Consider the following 25,831-nt stretch of genomic DNA (forward strand, 5'->3'; position numbering starts at 1 on the left):
ACTTTTTCAACTTAAATTTTGAAAGTGTTCCGGAAAGTCTGACACTTTTATATATATCTTAAATTAAAGCTAATGTAATATACTTTTTATGAAAAAAAAAAAATTTCGGACTTTATTTTATCTTCAGGGTGAAAATGGATACCGAATGCTATTTTTGTGTGAAATTTCTCGATTTTATATTTTACATTTTTAACTTTATTATGCTATAACTTTTTGAAAAATGTATGGATCAATACAATTTTTGCATGAGAAATAATACTTTTTAATAATCCCTCTTTCATTCGATATAATTTATCTTAATCAGGATATTAATAAGAAACTAGCAGATCATGTAGCTTTTGGAATAATCCACCAATTTTTTTAAAATTAAACACTATCTAAAGATTTGCATCGAAGCGGTTTTTTTTTTTATAGTGATTTTAATCACTGTCAGATATCATTATACTTAATCCAACTATGCCACGTCACCACTGTGCCGCGACCCCCCTGTGCTGGGTTTTTTTTAATTATAAATTATTTATATATTTATAACTTAATTAATTTAAAAATAACGTTTTAATTTTACAAGAGTCTGAAACCATAAACTATGAAGTAATTTTATATTACTACATTTTTTTTATTTGTAAATATACTCGTACTAAGTCATAACATTTATCTTATTTTATCTAAGTTATTTCATTAAAGATTATTAAATTTTAAACTTGTTGCTGATAGCAACTAATTTAGATAATTTAAATTCTAACTACACTCAATCTTGTGTAATATAGTAACTTAAATTACTTGTTATTGTAATGAAATTAAGTAATTTAATTACTTATTTTTGTCAAGTAACTTATGAATAGAACCCTTAATTATGTTCGTTTTGTTAAGTTATTGCGAAAATAGTACTACAAATTTTTGAATTGTTAACTTAGTTGTTGGACAAGTATCTACTAGAGGGTATTTTTATTAATCGTTATATCAATTTGGCAACAGTATCGTCATCGTTGCTACCACCGGTTGCTAGGAACTGGGTGTACGGGTGCCTTGAACATCTCTCATTATTACATTCGGGACATTACTCCGTATGCGATTGCTAAACGACAATGACATACAGGTCTTTTCGGTCGTAATGTATACGTTGTTGAAACTACTTGGATCTTCCCCAAGTGTTCTATGCTATTTTTTAGCGCTTAGCGGTTTTCTTTTTATAAATAAATCACCCTGTAATTTGCCTGCACACCTAGTGCTTATATTCAATCTCTTTATGATTCGCCTAACCTTAATATATATAGAATTTATGATGCTGTATAATTTTACACGAACTTAAAAAAATATTGTATGTTTGAGTTTGCCAATTTATATCTGTATATTTATCATTCTTATGACACTAATAAATAAGTCTTTATTTGTTAATTTCAAATTTCAAATTTTTTTATTTTATTTGTAGTTATATTAGTTTATTTTTGTTTTAACTTATTGCACTTGGTAACAATAGTTTTAAGCAACCTCCGTGTATAATACTATAATATTTTATATTTGTTTATGTTTATTACATAGTCTCTGTTGTTGCAATTAATTTTTAATTTCTAGTAGTTTGTAAGTACACAATCAAATCCTATTTCTATACAGCTCATCTCTCATCCATTGACATCCTATCAATCATTTATCGGTAACAAAAATGAACTATGCAAATAATCGCACCCAATCTAAAAAGTAGAAAAACTGGCGGGAAATGATATATTTGGCCCTTCGTGTCAGGTATTGTTTAAATAATAATCAAGCTGAAAAAAGTGCAAAAACCAAAACCTTAAAGAAGAAAAAGTCACTTGTTATCGTTCGCCTATCACAAAAACATGAGCTGAAATCAATTTAAAAAATCTAAGCGATCGTGGAAATGGATAAGAGTGACCCGTTACTAACATCTCAGTTGGAAATTTGTTCACACCAACTGGATTCCCTTGCTAAGCAATTCTGTGCATTTCAACACACTATTATTGATGCTTCGGTTGACCAAAATATGTTCGAAGAATTAATGTATTGATTCTTCAGTTACCAATATAGTGGAGACGATTAATTTTACAATAAATTTAGTTTTAACGCCAACTACTTCTACAAATAGTATAGTCACACATAAAACGCCTCAATCACAACACATCACTTATTTACAGAATTTCGATTTTCCTTAATTTGAGTATAATGTTGATAAATGACAATTATTCTATTTAAGTATTCTATTTCCGCAATAAATGTTAATAAAATCAAGAAATGTCATCTATTGTTATCATGTCTATCTGGTCCGACGTTAAACACAATAATATCTTTCGCAAGCTCTACCGATAAATATAATGGCATACGGAGTGCTCTTATAGAGCAATATGAAAATCAATGACTCTTAGCGTCAATACATATACATTAGGGTGGTCCTTAGTTATAGAATAAAAAATTTTTTTTAAGAAATTCAGAGTCATGGGCTCAAAATTTCGTTAGGTTCACTGAAAAAATGAAACTGGTAAAATTTGAGTACAATAAGTCAACCCCTTCACGTGCCTCAAAGGGGTTGAAGTTCTTCAAAAATGGGGTGGATTATCTTTTTTTGAGTGTATGCTCTTTATTTTTGAAGTTTCGCCAAAAACACAAAGAACAATTTTTATAGAACTCAATGTGAACAAAAAATAAAGTAATATACTATATTAATAAGTAATTGTCACAACTTAAAAAGGGCCTTGTTTTTTTTTTTATTTAATATAACTAAGAAAATTTGTTAATTTATGAACAAAAAAACATACATGCAAAAAAAATTTTAAAAAAAACGGTAGCACAGTGGGGTCGTGGCATAGTGGAGACATTGCATAGTAGGGTCCAGTATAGATTTAATCTGACAGTGATTAAAATCACTATCATAAGAAACGCTTCGATGCAAATCTGTAGATAGTGTTTAATTTTAAAAAATTGATGGATAATTGCAAAAGCAACATCAACTTCTATTAAAATAAAATACAAAACCCATAATTATCATACAAAAATAGTATATTTTTCAATATGGTAGCCATTTGCGTATAGAAGATAGATCGTCGGGACAAATTTTTTTTTTNGTACTCAAATTTTACCAGTTTCATTTTTTCAGTGAACCTAACGAAATTTTGAGCCCATGACTCTGAATTTATGAAGTCGAAAAATAAGGACCACCCTAATATACATAGACTGTTTTCGTTCAAACCAATTACTACTATCACTATCAGCCTTATATGTTTTTTTGTATGTATTTAATGAAAATGTAACAATCATAAAAAATTTCGTTGTGGAAAACTTAACTAAGTTAATACTTTTTTATATGGGTAACAATGTATTAGATACAATCACGCGCCGTTTGTACGAGGCAACAGTATTGCAATCTATTACTCCATATTTAGACAACCTGATCACCTTTGTTCAGCAGTATTGTTGAATTCTAGAAAATATTAAGAGTTACAACAGCAAAATAAATAATATGCAAACAAAAATTAATTGGTTAACAAAGCGCAACTGAGAACTGTATTAACCGGAACCACCGAATCTCTGAAAGACTATTTAAAATGCCCATATTGCTTAGACTACCATTTGGTGTTAAAGGAAAATATAATTTTACCTATTTAGACAATCAAAAATGTTTATCAAGACGTCAGGTCCCCTACGGAGGGATCTTAATAACATGAATAGATATCAAATAAGCACTTTGACTGTACTAATAACAGGACACGATCATCTGCTTAAGCAACTTCACACAAAAGGAAGGACAGAATCACCATTGTGAAGGAAATGTGAAACAGGACAAAAAGATTCATTTCACATTATGTAAAAATGTGATATTTTAGCCACATTAAGATTTAAACACTAAATCTTTTCACGAAAAAGAATATATCAAATACTCAAAACACAAAGTGATACTTAATTTCACTAAAAAGACAATAATCTTTGAATATATAAAGGACTATAATATAGGATGTCCTTCTAGAGTAGTAGGACGTCTTATATTATAATCTTAGGTATTCAACAATGGCAACAAAACTTTGGTGGAAACAATTATGTGAATAAATCGAATTAATATAATTCAGTAGGAGGTGCACATAGTGGACCTATAGGTCTGAGTGTACGGATAGTTCTTGTCCATCTTTATAAGAACTAAGTCTAAAACTAAAAACTAGTGACTAACATGAGATATATTTTATTTTAAGCTATCATTAATTTTGACATAGAGCTCTATAGACTTAGGTAATGCAAGTCATACAAAAATAAATAAGAAAAGTGCCTAGAGTCAAGTAAATATTCAGGGTCGACTGGAAAAAAATTGCTTTCATAAATTGTCATCGTCATACAGATTTATAAGTATAGTTAAATCATTCGTTCAAATAGTTTTTTAATGGTATTAACTATACTTAGAGATTTGAAAGACAATGGCAAGTCGAGAGGTAAATTATTATTTCTAGACGTCCAAAATTTACTTAACGCTTAGTATTTTTACCCAAAAATTAAAATCTATGATATATCAAGTGAGTTTAGAAATTATTTAAATTTTTTTTATTTTACTGGTTCCTAATGATAAAAATACATTTTTACCTGAAGTTTGAAATATCTGATCGAAAATTGACATCTTCATAATTTAAGGATGAAGTAGGGGACATTAGAAGATGATTTTGAAAATATTAAAACTGTACTGTTCCCTAACGATTAACAAAATATTTCTACACCTTCTTCTTCCATGTTTCTCTATCTCTAGTATTAGTCTTCAACTCTTGATATGAATTACATCCTTGATCTTCTATTATCTGACTTATGTACTGCAATCTTGGTCTCCTTCTAAAAAAAGAAATTTCTATACCTAAAATTTCATTAATTTTGTACATATTTTCTAGCTTATTAGAAAATATTTGGAGATACTTTTGCATACATAGAAATTAGAGTTAGAATGATAGAAATTTTCTTTCGAGTTTCATTTTATAGCTTTAGGTACAGACATAAATAATACATAAAAAATCTGCAGTTAATTTACTCCCTTATCTCCTAGCTAAATATCCCTTCAAGTTATACAAAGTATAATAAGCAAAGCTTGTAGTTCATGCACAAAAAAACTAAAAAAAATCATGCAAATATGGACTAAAACCATGAGCGTAGATTGATTAAATTTCAAGGGGAATTTAATTTTATGCCTCCAAAAATTGTTTTCATATAACAATGCATATAATTTTGCTAAATTTTTGAAAGGCTTATTTGTTATTTTTGGGAGGAACTAACCCTACCATACCTTACCCGACGCTTATTCTAAAAATCTAAAGTAAGCATATTTTGAAAGAGCAAGAAATATTTTAATGTGTAATTTTTTATTATAAACTATAACTTTTTAGTAAACAATTATAAACAAATAAAAATCAAAAGTATAAATTAACACAATTTGAAACATTTTAGTAATCTTCAAAAATTAATTCTTTTTCTGATTTTCAATCATAATAATAGGATTATTAAAATGTAAATAATTAATTTTTGAAACATTTGAGTAGATTTAATACCTTTGTTTTTTTGTTAAACATTAATTATGAAAATTACATTGTACTATGACTGTTTTTTTTTGTTTTCTAACCTAAAAGATCGACGATTGTTGACTAACAAGTTTTTTAAGATTGAAAATGATCTTTCGATGTCTGACGAAATAAGTGGTGCATATTTATAATACAAAAAATCGTTCCCATTCATTTCTTCAGTTAGTTTTAGATTTTTAAGGTCATATTCTTTGCTGTTTAAAAAATTAGAAATGTTTCAAATAATATTATACCCAAGATTATTATCTAAAACATTTTTCAATTTGTTTTGAATTTTAATATTGTTGCGACAGGCAATCAAGGTTCGATTTAATGTAAATTAGAATGGCTTATAATGATTGGAGATTAAATATATGTTTGGATTTTCATTAAATGATTCAACTATGCGTTTTAAAATTTCAAAAAGTGTACAGTAGTACGGCGCAGCTGATAGCCAAGTTCCCCGCTGCGTAATGATGGGTGCTGGAGGTAATGGTATATTAGAGTATTCAGTTTTAAAAATGTTTACTCGATATGGGCATTTACGATATATTTTTTTACAATAGCCACCAAATTATCGACATTTTCGATTTAAAAAGAAATTTTTTCGGCTACACGATATAAGCCATGTGCTAAACAGTGAGATGAATAATTTTTGTTTGAGTAAAAAGATTGAAGAATTTGAGCAGACTTTTCATGTACGGCGCGGTATCGGTTACAAACAATAAGATATTGACGTACTGTATTCCGTTGAGTTATTATAACAATAACGATTTTCCAAATGTTTTTACAAATAATAAAAACATTACAAATAGTAAAACATTGTAGTATTGTCTACATATCCCAAACAAAAAGTTAATTCAACATAGGTATCTTTTCCAGTATACTTCTCGATGAAACTTCTGAATTGTGTATTGGATAGTTTGTTTAAAGGAATATTAACGGCTAGAATCGCTTTACATAAAACGATGTTGTATTCATTTTAGCTTCGATGCGAAGCTGAAAAGGTATTAGTTTTACTATGATGTGTTTTTTTTCGTAATCAAAATTTGAACAGTTGTTATCACAACATATAAGAATAGATGATATTTTTTAAATTTAATCAGTTGATAAAAAAATTTAAAATAATTATCAAATGATATATTGTTTTAAATTTATGCGTTAAGTAAAAAAGTTCAAAAATATTTTTTGAGTTTAAAGTTTATCTTAAATAAGAAAAACTTATTAAAAAAAACCCAGAACAGGGGGGTCGCGGCACAGTGGTGACGTGAATAGTTGGATTAAGTATAATGATATCTGACAGTGATTAAAATCAATATAAAAAAAAAATGCTTCCATGCAAATCTTTAGATAGTGTTTAATTTTAAAAAAATTGGTGGATTATTCCAAAAGCTACATGATCTGCTAGTTCCTTATTAATATCCTGATTAAGATAAGGTATATCGAATGAAAGAGGGATTATTAAAAAATATTATTTCACCATGAAAACAAAATAAAGTCCGAAATTTTTTTTTCCTTATAAAGTATATTTCATAAGCTTTATTTAAGATATGTATAAAAGTGCCAGTATTTCCGGAAAACTTTAAAAAATTAAGTTGAAAAATTTTTACTTTTTATATGCATTTTTAAGTTTTGAACCCCCCCTGTATTTAGGGAAATGGAGCGATTTAAAAAAAAAGTATGTCGAATGAGAAAGGGATAAAAATATTATTTCTCTTAGAAAAAATTGTGTTGATACATACACTTTTCAATAAGTTATAGCATTATAAAGTTAAAAATAGAAAAAATAAAATCGAGAATTTTCACACAAAAATAGCATTCGGTAGCCAATTTCACCATGAATACAAGTCCAGAGGTCAAATTTTTTTTTTTTTAAATAAAAGTATATTACATTAGCTTTAATTAAAGATATATATAAAAGTGTCAGACCTTCCGGAACACTTTCAAAAGTTAAGTTAAAAAAGTTAATTTATTGTGAAAAAGTTGTTCCCTTGTGGGCAGGTAAAGGGTCAGATATAAAAAAAAAAATATACCAAATGTTAGGTAAAGACATCATGCATCTATAAAAAAAAGAATTATATTGATCCATACATCTTTCAAAAAGTTATAGCATTATATAAAGTTAAAAATATAAAAAACCCAGCACAGGGGGGTCGCGGCACAGTGGTGACGTGACATATTTGGATCAACTATAATGATATCTGACAGTGATTAAAATCACTATCATAAAAAACGCTTCGATGCAAATCTTTAGAGTGTTTAATTTTAAAAAATAGGTGGATTATTCCAAAAGCAACATGATCTGCTAGTTTGTTATTAATATCCTGATTCAGATAAAGTATATCGAATGAAAAAGGGATTATTAAAAATTATTATTTCTCATAAAAAAATTATGTTGATCCATACACTTTTCAATAAGTTATAGCATTATAAAGTTAAAAATAAAAAAATAAAATCGAGAATTTTTACATAATAATAGGATTTGGTAGCCATTTTCACCATGAAGATAAAATAAATTCCGAAATTTTTTTTTCGCATAATAAAGTAGATTACATTAACTTTAATTTAAGATATAAATAAGAGTGTCAGACTTTCTGGAACATTTTCAAAAGTTAAGTTGAAAAAGTAAATTTTTTGTGAAAAAGTTGTCATTTTAAATCCCCCCTTGTGGGCAGGTAAAGGGTCAGATAAAAAAAAAATATATACCAAATGATAGGTAAAGACATCATGCATCTATAAAAAAAAATTATATTGATCCATACATCTTTTAAAAAGTTATAGCATTATAAAGTTAAAAATATAACAAAGAATTTTTTTACAAAAGTCGTATTTTTTTTATAAACTTTAATGTCTGTTTTCACCATGAAGATAAAATAAAGTCCGAATTTTTTTTTTCGCATAATAAAGTAGATTACATTAACTTTAATTTAATATATATATAAAAGTGTCAGACTTTCCGGAACACTTTCAAAAGTTAAGTTAAAAAAGTTAATTTATTGTGAAAAAGTTGTTCCCTTGTGGGCAGGTAAAGAGTCAGATATAAAAAAAAAAATATACCAAATGTTAGGTAAAGACATCATGCATCTATAAAAAAAATTATGTTGATTTGGTCATTTCTAAAAAAGTTATGACAGTTTTAGGTATAAAAAATTTAAAAATGTTAAAAATTAGTGATTTTTAATTTGGTAATTTTTTTTTTTTTTGGAGATTTCCCCCATTTACGGGGAACGAGGAAAATTTTTTCAATTTTTGAGGGTAATGTCTTCGACTAGATACGATTTGTGATCTTTTGACGTATTGTTAAAAGAAATTTGTTCGTTGAGAGCTGAGATAAAGTGATAACAGACACACAAAAAAAAAAAACACACACACTTAGTAAAACCAATATCTTCTCAGCTTCGCATCGAAGCTAAAAATTATATATTAGTATATGGTAATTCAAGAGAGTCGCGTGCCAGATATTTTTTAGGGGAGTATAAGGGGGTTCTGAAACCCCCAAGAATAGATGGTTTATTCATTTTTTAATAAGTTTTCCTTTTTTAAGATATATTTCAACTTTAAACTCAAAAATTAGTCTTGAACTTTTCATACTTAACGCATAAATTTAAAACAATATATCTTTTGATAAATATTTTAAATTTTTTTATCAACTGATTAAATTTAAAAAGTATCATCTATTCATATATGTTGTGATAACATCTGTACAAATTTTGAGTATGTCACCAACACACGCCTCATAGTGACTTTTAATAGTCCCGAAAAAGCTTCAATTATAATTAGATTGTGTATTAATTGATTACAAAGATGATGAATACTTGAAGTATTGGTTTACGTATTCTTCCAAGCTGGATAGAGAATGGAAGTCCGCGTACACAATGTACTTATTCTATATCATACGTAGAAAATGTTCACCTGTTAAAATAATAGTTATAATATTAACATTATAGTTTTTGTTTCTAACTACTTTGCGTCAGACTATAAATGGACATGTTTTATTCTATATGAAGAAATCTTGGAATGATAATTAGAGTATTATCAGTAGTCCTACAAATATTTACTGGAATATAATTTAATGTTTAGGTTATAAAAAAAAATGGTAATCCTTCCATGATGAACTGATGAAGACTATAGGTGTGTTCACCAACAGTTATCTGATAACAACCATAGAATAGATAAGATTTTATCTACATTATGACAATACCAAGAAGATAAAGATGAATACGTCATTGTTGTTGTTTATGTTATTTCTTGTGCTTTGATGACGTCAATCCATAGAGTAAATTATTCTATACGTCAACCATTGTCATACCGGCGCCCAACCTTATCGCTCTTATGGACTGCCTGCTGTACCTTTTATTCAGTGATCATGTGTCTGTGGACGTCGAACAGAGTTCATTATCGTTAAATAAAATAATTGTTAAATATTTGTTCGTTAATGTCGCCAAATAAATATCAAAAGTGCGACTGTATTTCTTTAATCCACTTTCGTATTGTATTAACATGACTTAAAGAACTGCAATACAAAAGTAGTGTTATTCAATATTAATACCTACGAACAAGTTACGGTTCTTTTATATTACCTGGCTATTAAAAGTTTTAAATACGAGCTTGTTTAGGATCGATGCTGTCTTAATTTATTATTTTGGTTTTACTTTATCATGGCCGATGACATATTGGTTACCTTATCTAAGCCAGAAATGCCCTCTGGACTAGGTTTCTCATTGCTCAGCATAGCCGATTGCCCACCAGTTATTTATGATGTGATTGAAAATACTCCCGCTGCTGAATGCGGTCAAGTAATTATTTATTTATTTTTTATTGAGAAGTATTATTACATTTCAATCTATACTACTTGTGTAATCAATATACTTGAATTTGTTATAACAGAAAGATGTTATTTGTCAGAAATAAATTAACTACTAGAACCTTATATTACAATAGTGTTATTGTTTGGTGATTTTTTTAATCATATCATGACTTCAGAATTAATTTCGTAACTTTAAACATCATAAATTGTATAATTTAAGTTATTAACCAAGCTATTAAAAATAATTCTAAAATCGTTTAATTTTTGTATAATTTAAGTTAGAAATTCAATTTCTATCTACAAAACTAATAAACCTATGTATGAGATGTGATAAGGCTAAGTAATCTAAGTACCAGAAAATTTTTTTTGGAAAATTATTTCATTTTCCCTAAGGAGCCGTTAGCAGCTATATCTTTAGGTACTCCTTTTTACAATTTATAAATAGTTATTGAAGTTGAATTTTTATCATAATATTGGTGTAGATATACAGATTAATGTAGATTTAGTGTAATAAATATTGTTTTTAAATTTTCAGTACTTAAATCACTTGTTCTTGTCAAGCCCCATATATAAGTCAATATTTACATTTTGTCAATTATTCAAATTTTTTATTATTTTTTAATGATATATAATATAATATTTATTTTGTATAAGACACCTAAAGCTGAAGAGAAGAAAGTGACATTAAGGAAATAAATAAGAATAAATTAGTGCAAAATTAAAAAATTAAATATCAAACAATTTGATTAAATTAAGATCACAATGAATTTTTAATTCCAGTGTGTTTCCTTAAATCAAATGTAAATCTTAAAGTTATCAATTTTTTAATTAAATTAACTTTTTATTAATTGTTGTCACTTTAATCTCTTCAAATCTAAGTGCCTTATATGTTTTTAAAATTTTGGTTATATGAATTAGTGATGTAGATCTCTCTTATTTCTGTAAAGTGACTATACTCATACTATTCAATTATTTATTAATTAAATTATTCTGAGTAATATTTATCATTTATGTAATAGATTGAAGCTGGTGATTTAATAGTAAAAATAAATCAAGAAGATGTCCGTTCCTACTCTATAAAAGAAGGTGAAAATATTTATCATAAAATAATTTAAAATTTGTACAGTTTAGTCATTGAATTTCTAAATTCTCATTAAGTTATTTTTTTAAAATAAATTGAATATAATTTTGTTTATTCATACCAGGGATACCCACAGAAAAATTTCTGTTTAAGGCATCAAGGAAATTTTCATACCCTATTGGATAAAAAGACGTGATACTCATTCTTAAAATTTATTTAATGACTTAAAGTTTTACTGAAAATGGTAATTTAAAAGGGTCATAAGCAAGAAAATATTACCAGTATAGTTATTACAAATGATATCTAACAATGACTAACATTACTATAAAAAAATTTGCTGCATGGTAATTTTAAATATTTTTCAAAATTACTAAAATTGAACAATTTTTTTTAATTTTTGAAGCTGTAAGGTTGGTTTTACTAAATAAAAATTGGGTTCTTCCAAAAAATTTTGAATACTCCAAAAAATAAAATTTTATATACACTTCCACTCCACTAAGTATGACCTAATATCAATCAATATAACTTTTATATAATACTTCCTTTACTAGTACAGTAATAATTTTGTTATTAATATTATTAACTATTTAGAATAAGCTTAGTAATAAACAGACTATAAATTTTACTTCCCATATTCACAGACTATACAAAGTCAACCTGTCTCTCTCAATTAACACTTTTAGATTTTAAAGTTCTATTAGTTACCCCAGTATCTATTTTATATTGATAAAACTCAAATTCAAATTAATAAATTTGATAGCTAGGATTGTAAGTTGTATGTTAGTTTTTTATTGACATCTAAAATCCCAGGGGGTGCAATGGTATTACAATTGCAACAATTATATATATATTAACTAATATTATTAAAATTATATTAGTTTATCATTTTTTATTATTTGGCAAAAAAACTTAGTGAAGACTTATCTTTGTGTCTACATTATTCTTAAGATGTCTTATCAAATTATTTTAAATTGCAAGTAGTACAGTAAAATAATGTTATATTACTAATACAATGAAATATAATACACAGTTTAATTTTAAATAAAAATTTGTCTGTTTTAAATCAAATATTAAAAAAATTTTGCTCATACACATTATAATTAATCATTCTGAACTTTAAAAATTTATTTTTAATAATAAAAAAAAAAGTAAAAATCTACTATTTAATCTTTATTTTGCTGTAAAATTTAAAAAAAAACACGTTTATAAAGTTGAACTACTAACATAAACAGCAGGAAAAATAATGTATAACAATTAAAAATGTATTTTAATTTTTGATTAATCATAATGTTAATGGCCCATATGAAAAACAATTGTATACAGTATGGTGTGACATACTCTAACTCTAACTCTCTATTAACAATAACAATTTTCTATATGGAATAAAACTTTAAAAACCTATATCATCTTTTTTATTTATTTATTTTGCATATGACTATCGGCTGATTTGATTTTACATAAAGCTAATAGAATTAATAGTAATGTTAAAAATAATAATAATAATAATGAAGCATTAAATAAAAGTAAAGAATACATAAATTCATAGATAAATAAATAACATAAATAAAACATATAAGCATTTAAAATTTGAAAATGAAAATAATAAGAAAATCCATTATAATGGTGTCTCCAGGTTCATTATCCAATTTATTGCTTATGTCCCAGCTTTGTGCATTTTCCCCACTCCACTTTCGAATTTTGTGTATAGAACACTCTTTGATGATATGTCTAATCGTTTGATCAGCTCCGCGTGAGCAAAAGGAAGATTTATCCATTCTCCACTTGTATAGTAGGCTTTTGCATTTTCCTTATTCAGTTCTTATCTGGTTTAACTTTGTCTACACCATCATTGGAAGATCAAAACCAGGGACTCTTGACTCATCTTTTTTGTTTACCCTTTACAACATGTAGTGTGTACATTCAAATATTATTATCAATATTTTAAAAGTTATGCATTGTTAAAAAAAGCAGTGATATGTCACAGCTTTGTACTAGTAAAGTGCAAATTACCTAAGGAAAGTGAAATTTACATTAAAAGCAGTGTTTGTGACAGTTATTTAATTTAATAAAAAATCATGCCATTGAAGATAAGTAGAAGTAGACTTTTATTTTCTAGTTTCATTATTTTATATGACTATATAACTAATACTTATCCTTATAAGTTGAAAAGGTAATACAATTTAGTATTAATTATATAAAAATAGTTTCCTTGGATAAACGGTGAATATTGGTATTTATTTTATAATTGTTAATAATTATTTTTTTATAGATTTTAACTTTATTTTATAGAAATTGTGTTTTTCCTTTATTTATTTTGCATTCATTAAAAAAACCTTATCCTATATCTCTATTAACTCTTTCTATTCTGACACTAATTTAATTAAATGTTATTTATATTTAATATTTCAGTATTAAAATGCTTGAGATTAGCTAAAAATCCCATAACACTAAGATTAATCAGAGGTAAATATTTTACATATCACAGTAATTCTCATGAATAAAATTAAAAATAGAACTTTTTCTATTTAAATAGATCCTGAAATTAAAACTAAAGTTTATAGTAAATTAATAGAAGATAGAATTGCTCCACAAGTTTTATTTCATGACATGGATTCACCACAACCTCCACCTCAACATCATCCACTACCCTTAGAAATAGTTACAAGAACAAATGTAGATAAAATTGAACCGCCAAAATATGAAGCTTTTGTGATGACAGGTGATCGAGTTATTAAAATGTCTAAAAATTCTCAGGTAGCATAATTTTTTCAATAATTTTTTGAATATTTTCTTAATAAAATATATATTATTTATAGGTATCATTGTTTCCTAAAAGAGATAGAAAAATTGATTGTCTTGTAAAAAATAGAGGTCCAATTAAAACTCAAATAGTTAATTCCAGTTCTGTTCCTAGTAGTCCAGTTGATAATGAAATAACTAATATAATAAAACCTAAATCTGGAAATACATCACCAAGTTCTCCACCACTTTCTAGTATTTCTAACTTTAATTGTGTTTCACGATCAGAAGATGCTTTGCAAACTAATACAATTTATCAAATTTCATCTACTATGAGTATTGATACAGAAGATATGACATCATCTTGTAACACATTATTAAATACTGATACAAAACCATTAGAAGTAGAAGATAAGAGAGTATTATGGACCTACAATTCTGGTGATATACCAAAAGAAGTTTTAACACCCTTTAACTCTCTCTCTAAAGTTATGTCATCTAATTCACCTATAACCAAATCATCTGATAAACAATTGTCCATTAAAGGATCTTTTCATTCTAATACTCAATCGAATATATCTAATCTTGATTTTCGAGATATTGCTGATTCTGATTATTTATTGAATTCTCAAGAAATAGAAATTTCAAATACTAGTGATAATAACTCTATAATTTTAGCAAATCAATCAAAGACTAGGAAAAATACTGAAATAGGTAAATATTCTCAAGATAGATTTTCAGATCATCGTATTGTAATTCAAGTTAAAGGTCCAGAAAAATCAAACATATCAATGTCAAAAAATAGTGAAAACAATAACAGGTATTACATTGAAAAAGAAAACATAGATAAAAGTCATCAAAATTATAAGGTATATTTCATTTCATATATTTATTTTTTTATTAAAAATTAATAATCATTTCCATAGACAAATGATGAGACTGAAGATGTTCAACATTTACTTGCTTTAACTGAAAGTGCTGCTCAATTAGCTTATTCTGTTGCTGGTAATGAAGAAAATTGGAAATATAATGAAGACATGGATTCTGACAGTATACATAGTTTCCATTATTCACCAAAAGCTGTTGATATGCCCTCTGCAATAAGATTAGCTAAACGGTTATTTTATTTAGATGGTTTCAAAAAAAGTGATGTTTCACGTCATCTAAGTAAAAAGTAAAAATAATTTGTAACTTTAATTTTAATGGCCATTTTATGAACTAGTTATATGTTTTAGCAATGAATTTAGTAGAGCTGTTGCTGAAGAATATCTCAAATATTTTGATTTTAAAGGAATTTCATTAGATTTAGCACTAAGACAATTTTTAAAACAATTCAGTTTAACTGGAGAAACACAAGAACGAGAAAGAGTATTAATTCATTTCTCTAAAAGATATTTGGATTGTAACCCTCATTGCTTTAACTCTCAAGGTACACTAAATTATTTAATGTTACTATTTTTTTTAAATTTAAAAACTACATATTTAGTATCATGTTAGACTGCAATAAAAAAAAAAGAAACAACTTTTTGGAATAGATTTAAGGAATAAATTATAAGTTATATAATTAATTTTTATCTATCATTAATAATAAAAATAATATATTTTTTGACATAATCAATGTTGAAAAAAGATGGAACCTTCAAAATGGAACCTTTTTACTTGAGGCTGTTTATTGATTTACTGCAAAATGAAAATTGACTAAATTATTTATTTACTTGGCTTTGCCTAGTTTAGATTCCGACCTAGATCTGCCCTGTATACCTTATGTGCCTACGGCATCTTGGGCTATCATTACATAAAAGCCACTGGTTCCAGTTGGAATACCCGTCTATGCCAGATACAATATATATTATGTCAAAAGGTGTATTACTCCAAAAAAAGTTTACCAGAAAATTATTCCTACTTTTAAATTAAATAGTAATTAAAAAAATAATAATATGATAAAAAAAAAATTCTTAGGTGTATTCACAATTGTATTTCATAGTAATCTACTAATTATTATTCCAAACGACAGATAGACAAAAGAAAATTTAATAATCATTAAAAATAATATTTAAATACCATGTTATCAGTGAAAGTTACATACACTAATATAAAATTTAAACAAAATTTTTAAACATTCACAATATGTTTAAAAATATTGTTTGAAAATGTCGTTGAGTAATTTTTCCAGCATTATATTTTTATTTTTTAATATATAATAAGATTTATTTGTATTTATATGTACAAATAAAAAATGTAATAGAATCCCTTAATATTAATAATTTTATTTAAATATTTTCTGATACTATAAATAGTATAGTAGGAATAACAATTGGAAAAACTAAAATAAAAATACTATTAAAAAAAAAATAAACTATAAAATAGATATAAAAAACTAGAAAAATTAAAAGATAGTAAAAAAACTCTTGGGTTAAATTTATTAACAGTATAAATGAACAGGTAAATTGCAAACTTATTTGAAGTAAAATCCAAGCTTTCTAATGGCTCAAAAGAAATAAAAAATTGTTGAAAACTTAAACATACTAATAGATAACAATAGTCAAAATTTAATAGTCAAAACATTAGATGAATAATTTTATAACAATTATAGAGACAAAAATTATGACATTCATTCAGGCAATACAACAAAAAAAAAATGTGAATTTGAAAAAAAAAACTAATTCAAAACAATACTGATCAAATACAAACCATAACCATTTAAGAGATAATGTGTATACTGTCTAAATGCAAGAGTAATAATCCAAACCCAGGCAGTATTCTATATGGTGTTCAGTAAGTAAATAAAAACTGGTAAATTGTTACAAGCAATGAGATCAATAGAAACCTGTTTCCTTACTTACTGAACATTCTGTATATGTTCATTAAAAACTTAAGTATTGAAAAAATATGTGTAAAATTTTCATAAAAATTACAAACTACCAATTAGTAATATTAAATGTATGGAATAACTAATGGTCTAAGATACCAAAGTTTCAATGTAAAATATCTATAAATGAAAGAAATATATATATTACTCTTAGAAAACAAAACAACTTTTTAATAGTAAATAATTAATTGTAATCTGGCTGCTGAAGAATGAAAATTAGACATAGAAAGTTTAATCAAGGAAAAAGAGGTGCAGTATTGGATTAGAATCCGTGACCTAATATGTTGTATTGACAATCTTTTCCACTAAGCTATTGTATACTTATGATTTGCATATTAATAATAATACACTTTTATGTAAGCTGATAATATGGTATGCAGTTGAGAAAAATATGATACCATGTCATTATAAAATAGTAGTACTTGGTATCAGTGTGTTATGTTTTAATATTGTTTAGTTTAAACCTTTTCCAATAAATATATAAACTATGTGTTTATTTATAGATGCTGTTCATACTTTAACATGTGCTATAATGTTACTAAACACTGATTTACATGGTCAAATGATAGGGCGAAAAATGACATGTAATGAGTTCATTGAAAATCTAGCAGGACTTAATGATAATGAACATTTTCCTAGAGATGTACTTAAATCATTATACATGGCAATCAAAACCAATCCACTTGAATGGGCCAGGTAAAATTTTTTTATGAAACATTCGTGTTAAGCTTATAATAAACTTTTAGTCCAATTTGTTGTCTGACATTAGTTAACCTAAAACTCTCTCTTAGTTTTTAATACAATTTTCATCAAAATTGTATATTCTAATATAATTGTAGTTTGAAAAAAATCATTAAATACCAAATTTCTTAAAAGTTTATTTAAGGGGATCAAAATATTCTTAAATTAAATTAAAGTCTATAACCTACTAATAATAACCAACTACTAATAATCATATTCTGTACCAAAACATTATAAATTATATAAAATGAACCATGTAATAAATAGTATATGGAAAGTTATGTAAGATTTATTATAAGTTTTAGAGACTGTATTTTCTTTGTTTTTTTTTTTTTTTATATATATATATCCCTCGTTTCTGATATTTGAAATACCCATGGTTAATAATAAAATATTATATTGATTTGTTTTTGTGAAATTATTTTATTAATCAAAGTTAACTTTTTGATTTCTACATCATTTTGATCAATTTATTATTAAAAGTGAAAAAATATATCATTTCCCTTTTAATATTTTAGTGATGATGACATAGATGAAAATCAAATTAAAATAGCTAATGCCAATCAATCAGATGGCTTTGGAAATAAACTATCTGACCAAAAAAGTAATGATTATGAAGAAAATATCATGACTCAGGCTTTGGAACATAAAAAAGGCTATGTTATGAGAAAATGTTGTAAGGAAGCTAATGGAAAAAAAAGTAGTGACAATCAATTATATTATTGAGAAATTTTTAACATTTAATATTAATCACTTATAGCTGCTAGAGGAAAAAGAGGCTGGAAAATGTATTTTTGTACATTACGTGACCTTATTCTTTACTTACATAAAGATGATTCTGGTTTTAAAAAAACTCAAATTAGCGATAGCATTCATAATGCAATACATATACACCATGCTTTAGCTACTAAAGCTATTGATTATACAAAAAAACAACATGTTTTCAGACTTATTACTGCTGACCAAGCGGAGTATTTGTTTCAAACTAGGTACAGCGAAAAGTAATTTCAATATTTATAAAATATTTTAATTATTCGAATCTTTTATTTTCATTTTAGTGATGCTAAAGAGTTAGATTCCTGGATAAATACAATTAACTTTGTATGTGCTAGTTTTTCTGCACCTAGATTACCAAGTGCTGTGGGAAACCAGAAAAAATTTCAAAGGCCTTTATTACCATCAGCTCCAACAAAATTAAATTTGGTTTGTAATTGAAATATATATTAAATTTTTTGATAGCCAAAAAATATACTGGTAAAAATCAAATATTTTCTTGTTCTTTAAATTAGAGAAAAATTTTCCATTTACTTTTACTTTTAATATTAACTATTAAATGTATTTATATATTTTTAAGAAATTTTACAAGATACTTTACCAATTTTGATTAAGAAAAGAATTATTTGTTAAAACAAAGTTAAAGTATTTTAACAATTTTGTTTATACTTAAATATTTCTTTTTATTATATACCAATTTAATTGAAACTTTAATATTAAAAATTTAACTTACCTATGTGAGGGTAAAAGCAAAACTAGTAAAAGTCAATTTTTTTCAAAATTAATTCCAACTTAAAAAGAAATATTTCAATGCTACATTTATATTAGACCTTATGAGATTCAAATATTTCAAATAACTCTTCTGAAATTTTCCTCTAACCCCTTGTATATATCATAAAACTCTTCTATTGTTAAGTCTAAGGACTACCTCTCAGATGGCATTAGTAACATCAAATCCACTTTGTTATTTGTAAGAAATAACATTAAAATTTCACGTTTCTGAATTTCTTGTTAATTGTATGATTAACAACAAAGTTACTGTGGTAAAAGTGTTGCAACTTTGGCATTTATGTAAAAAATGAATAAACGACATTTGTGTGTTGATAAAGCATTACTATTAAGGACGAATATATAAAAGTAAGTATAGGTGTAATGTCAATCGTAGATAAGATGAAAGAAAATAGACTTAGATGGTTTCATCATGTTATGAGGAGAGAGGAATCGGAAGCCATAAGAACAATTATGGAAATAAATGTTGTGAAAAGCACAACATTTATCGTATTACAACAAATCCTATGTCTGCTTTAGCAAAAATAATGATTTGCTGGTGGTATGCTGATTTTAAACGTAGTTATAAATTAAATTATTGAATTTTAGAATATTGTATAAAAAAAGTTTTATGACACACTTACCATAAAAAGTATATTTAAAATTTAGCGTGAACAACTACAAGAACATGAAAATACATTACAACAACTTCAAGATGAACTTAAAATTCACCAAAGAAAACCCTCTGAATGTGGTTCTAAAAACATTAGTGTTCAATTTTTTAAAGAAAAAGAAGCTCACTTAATAGATGAAGTAATATAATGCTAATTATTATTTCCTATCCTCATGAATAAACTAAACATTTATTTCTTATAGTTAAAACGGTATGAGACATATATACGTTTATTGAAGTCAAAAATTATTCAAAATTCAGAGTATAATTCTAATAATGCACTTGAAGAAACTGATGACGAAACAGAAATGTTGATTGCTGATGTGCAAAATAACTCCTTACCTATTTCCAACAGGTACAGTTACAATGCTGCTATATATTCCTCTATGGCTTCAAGTTAATATTGTAATAAAACCAACTATAGTTATCAAATTTACAGCTCAACTTTAATCAAATATTACTTGTAATTTGAGTTAAGATATTTGCAGAAATCGATTCTCTATTTGCTTTTAAAATACAAAAATTTGGTATTTAAAAGTAATTTAAACATATAGTAGCCTGGTTTTTTTATGTGTTCACTATTTTTTAGCGTAATTGCTTATAACTGCATTAATAACATGGATTTTAAATATTAAAATAATAACTCATAATATTAACCTTATATCTATATATATTAACAAAAAATTGTACAGTCGGCTAAAATTAAAATAGTTTTTTATATTTTTGTAAATTAAAATATTAAAATCCAAAAGCTTTTAACATAAATATCTTATTAAATAACAGTTTTTTATATTCATAATTTTATATTCTTTCATAATAATTATTAATAGTTGTGTGTTAACTATTAAACCAAATTAATTTTTGTATGAAAGTAAATACATTAGTAAAATACAATTATTCTTAAATCAAATAAAATATGAATTATAAATGTAAATAAAATAATAAAAATAATAATAATAGTCAATAACATGAAACCGTATCAAACTAATACAACTTTTTTTTTCAAATGTTTAGAAATTGATTTGTGTTGCTATAAATTTACATTTATTTTTAAAAGTTTTAATTACCTAATTCTCATAAATTTTAAAATATATTTTATTCTTTTTATTCTAATCTTTCATACCTTATAATTTTATTAACTAAATTTTTTAAACAGCTAATGACATATTCACGGTTTTTTATAAATCCGAGTAAAAATTAAATTTTTGAACCTATAGAAAAAATGTGTTATGATTCATTGTTTATATGACTTCAGAAAACTCAAGATTACATTTAAAATAATTAATTATTTTTCAAATACTTTTCTAACATATTTTATTAACTAATCATTTTCTTTATTACATATTAGTTATTATATTAAATTGCAATTAAAAGGGTAAAAATTAACATATTTTTTTTCAAAGTACTTACTTTAAAAATTAGTATATGCATACAAAAGGAAAAAATGATGAAATTTTATTTTTATTTTGAAAAGTTATTATACGTGTCAAAATGTTGTGCTTAATATTGTATACTTATAATATACCTTTTTCATTTTATAACCTACTAACAATAACTGACTAAATAATTTTAATTTCATATTTATAATATCTTTGATAAAAATGTTTTGTGTTTATGCATGATTAAGGGTTATCAATGCTTGAAGCTGCAAAATTTACCATTGGATATTCAAGACATTTTCACCTGGCTGTGTAGTTGATATATTGTTACTTAATTTTTTTTTTTTTTTTGTAGTGACTATTGAAAACATTAATGTTTTCGGTTTTTTAATCGAAATTAGTCTGCTGCCATCTTTAATACTTATTATAAACAATAGTATTATTTATTTGTACTTGGAGTGTCACATTTATTTTATCGAACCTGGTAATTATATATTTATATTTTCTATACTGTTATTATTTATAAAAAGATATTTGATCCATATGATTATGAATTATGTAATTTATAAATAATTGTTATTATGCTCTCATTTAAATTGAAAAATTAGCAAATGAACAATATTATTATTAATACTATATGAATAAAGTACTTGTTATAAATTAACATGTTACTAATTAATCAATCAGTTTTATTGAACAAATTAATTTTGATTTTATTAAAATCAATAATATTTACTTAATTATGTTAACTGAAAATATTTTTTTATTCATATTTCTCTAGACCCTTGTGAAATATGTTTATTTTATTTGAAAAACTGAATTTATATTCTGATAAACTTACTCTATGTACAATTTCAAATAATAGTTTTTTCTTGTCTCAACATTAGTTTTAAAAATAAAATTAGATTTTTATTTAAATCATTATATGCCTATAAGACTCATTGTGCCAATTTTTTTTCTTTTAATTATGTAGTATAAGAAGTTTTGTACTTGTTTAAGGTACATAAAGAATTTGATTATATAGAGAAAATTAATCTTAATAAGATATGTAAACAGTTGTTATATTGTTTTTTTTTTAATTTTGTAAAATTCATTTTGATAAATTGTGTTTTAAACAATTTATAAATAACTAACTCAAATTCCCTTTATTTTTATACTAAATAAAAATTAACCATAAAATATTATTAATAAATATGTGGCATAGATATTATAAAAAAATCTATTTTATAAATGAATCAATTTAAATATCTATTTGATTGATTAAGTATTAATGAACGCATTTGGTTTATGTAAATAGTATTTAATTTGAGAAAATAAAAAGTTACCAAGTATTTTATGTTTTTGATTGCATTGAATATCTAAATTATCTATTCTTTACTAGTAACATTTTAAAATTGTATTGTCCTATCTTGAATTTTTTTATATATAAACCTTTTTTATTGTATTATAAAATATGAAATATTGTTCAGTAGATTTTTACTAGTATAATTATTTTTAAACTTGTCTTTAAAGTGCAATACATAAATAAATCATTCCTGATTAAAAACTAATTTATTTAAAATTTTAAAATGTATATTTAAATTTTCCATAGGAAATTAGTGTGTTCCACTTGTTGTGTTCATGAAAATGTAAAAATAATTATTTCTTAAAATATCTAGTCTCATAAAAACATTAATTCATAATGTTGTATTCTAGTATATTTAATGATGTTTAATAAAGCTTTAATAATAAATATATATGAAATTAATTCATCATCAACTTTACTTAACTATTTGCATAAGACAATGCCAAAAAATGTTAAATCTTTAACTTGTGCTAAATCATTATTAAATTACAATAAACATTTATATAGAATTAATACTAAAATTTGTTGAACTTTATTTTGTTCATATTTATTTAAATTATAAAAATTATAGTCTTGATTTATGTTCTGTAAGTATTTATCCACATAAAAACATAAAAATGTGTTCACCATAATCTTAGAGTTATATAAAAGTCGTAAATATCAATTATTCATATAGTGTGAGTGAATACCAAAATATTATCATGTAATTTAAAATCTAATTTGATGATTGCACACGAGAAAAAATCATGATGAATCCTCCCAAATACACCTCCCTTGATATATATATATGTGTGTGTGTTTCTTGTGGTAGTTCTTGGAGGTAATTGATTATCTGTACCTTGTACAATTATAAAAAATATAATTCTTTTTTCATAAATAAATAGTATTCTAGGTTCTATAATTTAAATAAAATGATCCTAACCCTTTTTTCCCATTACAAATAGTATCAACTTGAGTTTTCTAAATCGAAATATGTAAGTTTAACTAGCTTAAAAATAAGAGAATAATCTAGCTAATAAAATGACTGGTCAATTACAACTTTTGAACAAGTACTTTAAAAGCTATTAACATTTTACTATGATGACTGGAAATGAAGCCCGAGTATGTTTATTTGATATTAGATCAAAATATCCAAAATTAAAACGTTCAATTCAAAAAGCGAATAAATAAATAATACAGGACAAAACGGTCAAATAATAAAACATTCAAATAAAATAAAATTACGTTAAGAATATTTTGTTATTTCTATATCTATATTATACCAGAGATAAAAATTGGTTTTCTGAAACCGGTTATAACCTATTTTTTCTAACTAAAACTGAACCCATACAAATTGAATGGTTNTAAAATTACGTTAAGAATATTTTGTTATTTCTATATCTATATTAACCAGAGATAAAAATTGGTTTTCTGAAACCGGTTATAACCTATTTTTTCTAACTAAAACTGAACCCATACAAATTGAATGGTTTTGGTTGAATGTTGTTCCAATAAAACCATAACCACATGCAAATTAAACAGTTATAGTCACTGAATATTAACTTTAATGATCCTTAATCAATCACTAAAGCTAAAGAATGGGTGCTGATATTTTTATCACTAGATATACAAATGAGAATGACTTTCAAAGTACTGGTCCAAAAGTTGTTATCGTCCAGTAACTTTTTAATTAGATCATTTTCTATTAAATAAACTAGCTAATTATTATGTCATTTCAAAAAATAAAGTTAAAAGATATTATTCTAAAAATTAATTATTAGCTCATAAATCAAGAAATACATGTAATTAAAACAAAGCAAAACATGTTTTTTCAGCATTGTACTTATTTTGTTAGTAGTCGATTTATAATAAACCGATCATTTTGTTTATTAAAGTGTTAATAATTTCCAAAATACTCGTTTAAAAGTTATTGTCAGTCATTTTTTTATTTTAAGCTAATTAAACATGTGTATTTCTATTAAGCTCAAGTTAATACTATTTCAACTGAGAGTTTATAATATGTAATTTTCATAATATGATTTATACTTTTAATGATATTGTGCGAGGCCAAGTTAATTAATCACCTTGTGTATAATATTCAGTGGCGTAACTAGAGCAAATATCTTAAGGTTGTTAAAATTATATTTGGCTCACTAAGTTCTCATTTTTTTCCCATAACTCAACGAAATAATTATGGAAATTAAAATCGTACCGATGTGATGAAAAGTAAATTCACCTTTTATCTAACTAACTAGTTAGATTATTTAGTTAAACTATACTATAATAGTAAAATTTGTTTGGAGCCAATTAGTAACAATATTTTGTATTTTCGACCAATTATCAAGATTTACTTGGGGACTCCAAACAAATAAAGAGGATGTTTTATAATATTAATATTCTATATCATTGTTATAAATTATTTACACATTTCCTTTTCTTATTTTTTTAAATTATTTTTTAAAAAAAGGTCAAGAATTTAGCATAAATAAACTTTGACAAAGTGAACGTTAAGTTTTAAAGCTACTATAAGAAGTATTTTATTCACGATAATCAATGAATAACGTTAACATCGTAAGAGTACATATACACGCGCATAGCACATAAAACTTAATAGGCCTACGTTCAAAAACTTGCCACCACTAAGTCAATTGAACTCAGTAACTGTATTCAATAGACAAGAGGTGCACTATTGCATTGAATTGATTATGATGTGTTTAGCGCATCATGGAGGAAACAAGTAGATAAGTTATCGCTAAGATTTAAAAAATTAAAATCATAGTTTCGTACGAGATGAACTGAACCATTTATTTTATAAACATATACGTAAATTAATTTATATGTCTATCAATATCGAATATTTTTCCCCTAAATAAAAAATTGGAATATATTTTACTATCATGTCTTACATCAAATGGAGGCGACACAATATAGAGAGATTATATGTAAAAAATATATTTGGGATAAACATTGACGAATATTTGCTAGCGAGTTTATCAGTAAATTAAGAGGCAAAGTTAGGAAAAAATACGGAGGATGCTAATGATGATTTTTCAAATTTGAACCTAGAAATATATTTTTAATACAGTAATGCAAAATTTGTAGGAATAAAACTATAATTTTTTCAAAAAAAAACTTAATTGTCATG

At 25.1% G+C, this 25,831-nt stretch overlaps 1 protein-coding gene across 4 annotated transcripts; it reads left to right on the forward strand.

Moving 5' to 3' along the window:
• The first annotated feature begins 9,831 nt into the window (after positions 1-9,831).
• On the forward strand, positions 9,832-22,693 carry LOC126900478 (PH and SEC7 domain-containing protein-like). 4 transcript variants are annotated; one of them, XM_050676212.1, is made up of 14 exons: positions 9,832-10,327; positions 11,358-11,424; positions 13,829-13,882; positions 13,953-14,173; positions 14,236-15,027; positions 15,085-15,332; positions 15,394-15,587; positions 17,531-17,723; positions 18,287-18,468; positions 18,529-18,757; positions 18,827-18,971; positions 19,980-20,123; positions 20,187-20,338; positions 21,611-22,693. In XM_050676212.1, the coding sequence occupies exons 1-14, from the start codon at positions 10,190-10,192 to the stop codon at positions 21,624-21,626; spliced, it is 2,775 nt and encodes a 924-aa protein (XP_050532169.1). In that variant the 5' UTR covers positions 9,832-10,189; the 3' UTR covers positions 21,627-22,693. The 4 variants fall into 4 exon arrangements, with proteins under 4 accessions (XP_050532169.1, XP_050532170.1, XP_050532168.1 ...); XM_050676213.1 differs by having other exon boundaries at positions 21,718-22,693; XM_050676211.1 differs by lacking the exon at positions 21,611-22,693 and having other exon boundaries at positions 20,187-20,632.
• Positions 22,694-25,831: the final 3,138 nt, after the last annotated feature.

This window comes from Daktulosphaira vitifoliae, unplaced genomic scaffold, assembly GCF_025091365.1.
Source record: "Daktulosphaira vitifoliae isolate Bord-2020 unplaced genomic scaffold, ASM2509136v1 Scaffold_3, whole genome shotgun sequence".
In the NCBI taxonomy this organism is placed as follows: Eukaryota; Metazoa; Arthropoda; class Insecta; order Hemiptera; family Phylloxeridae; genus Daktulosphaira; species Daktulosphaira vitifoliae.

Excerpts from the sequence above, each read along its gene's own strand:
- LOC126900478 (XM_050676211.1), top strand. The coding sequence starts at position 10,190 with ATGGCCGATGACATATTGGTTACCTTATCTAAGCCAGAAATGCCCTCT. Across the intron at positions 11,425-13,828 it reads TTCCTACTCTATAAAAGAAG|TATTAAAATGCTTGAGATTA; the intron begins GTGAAAATATTT and ends TTAATATTTCAG. Across the intron at positions 15,333-15,393 it reads TCACGTCATCTAAGTAAAAA|CAATGAATTTAGTAGAGCTG; the intron begins GTAAAAATAATT and ends TATATGTTTTAG.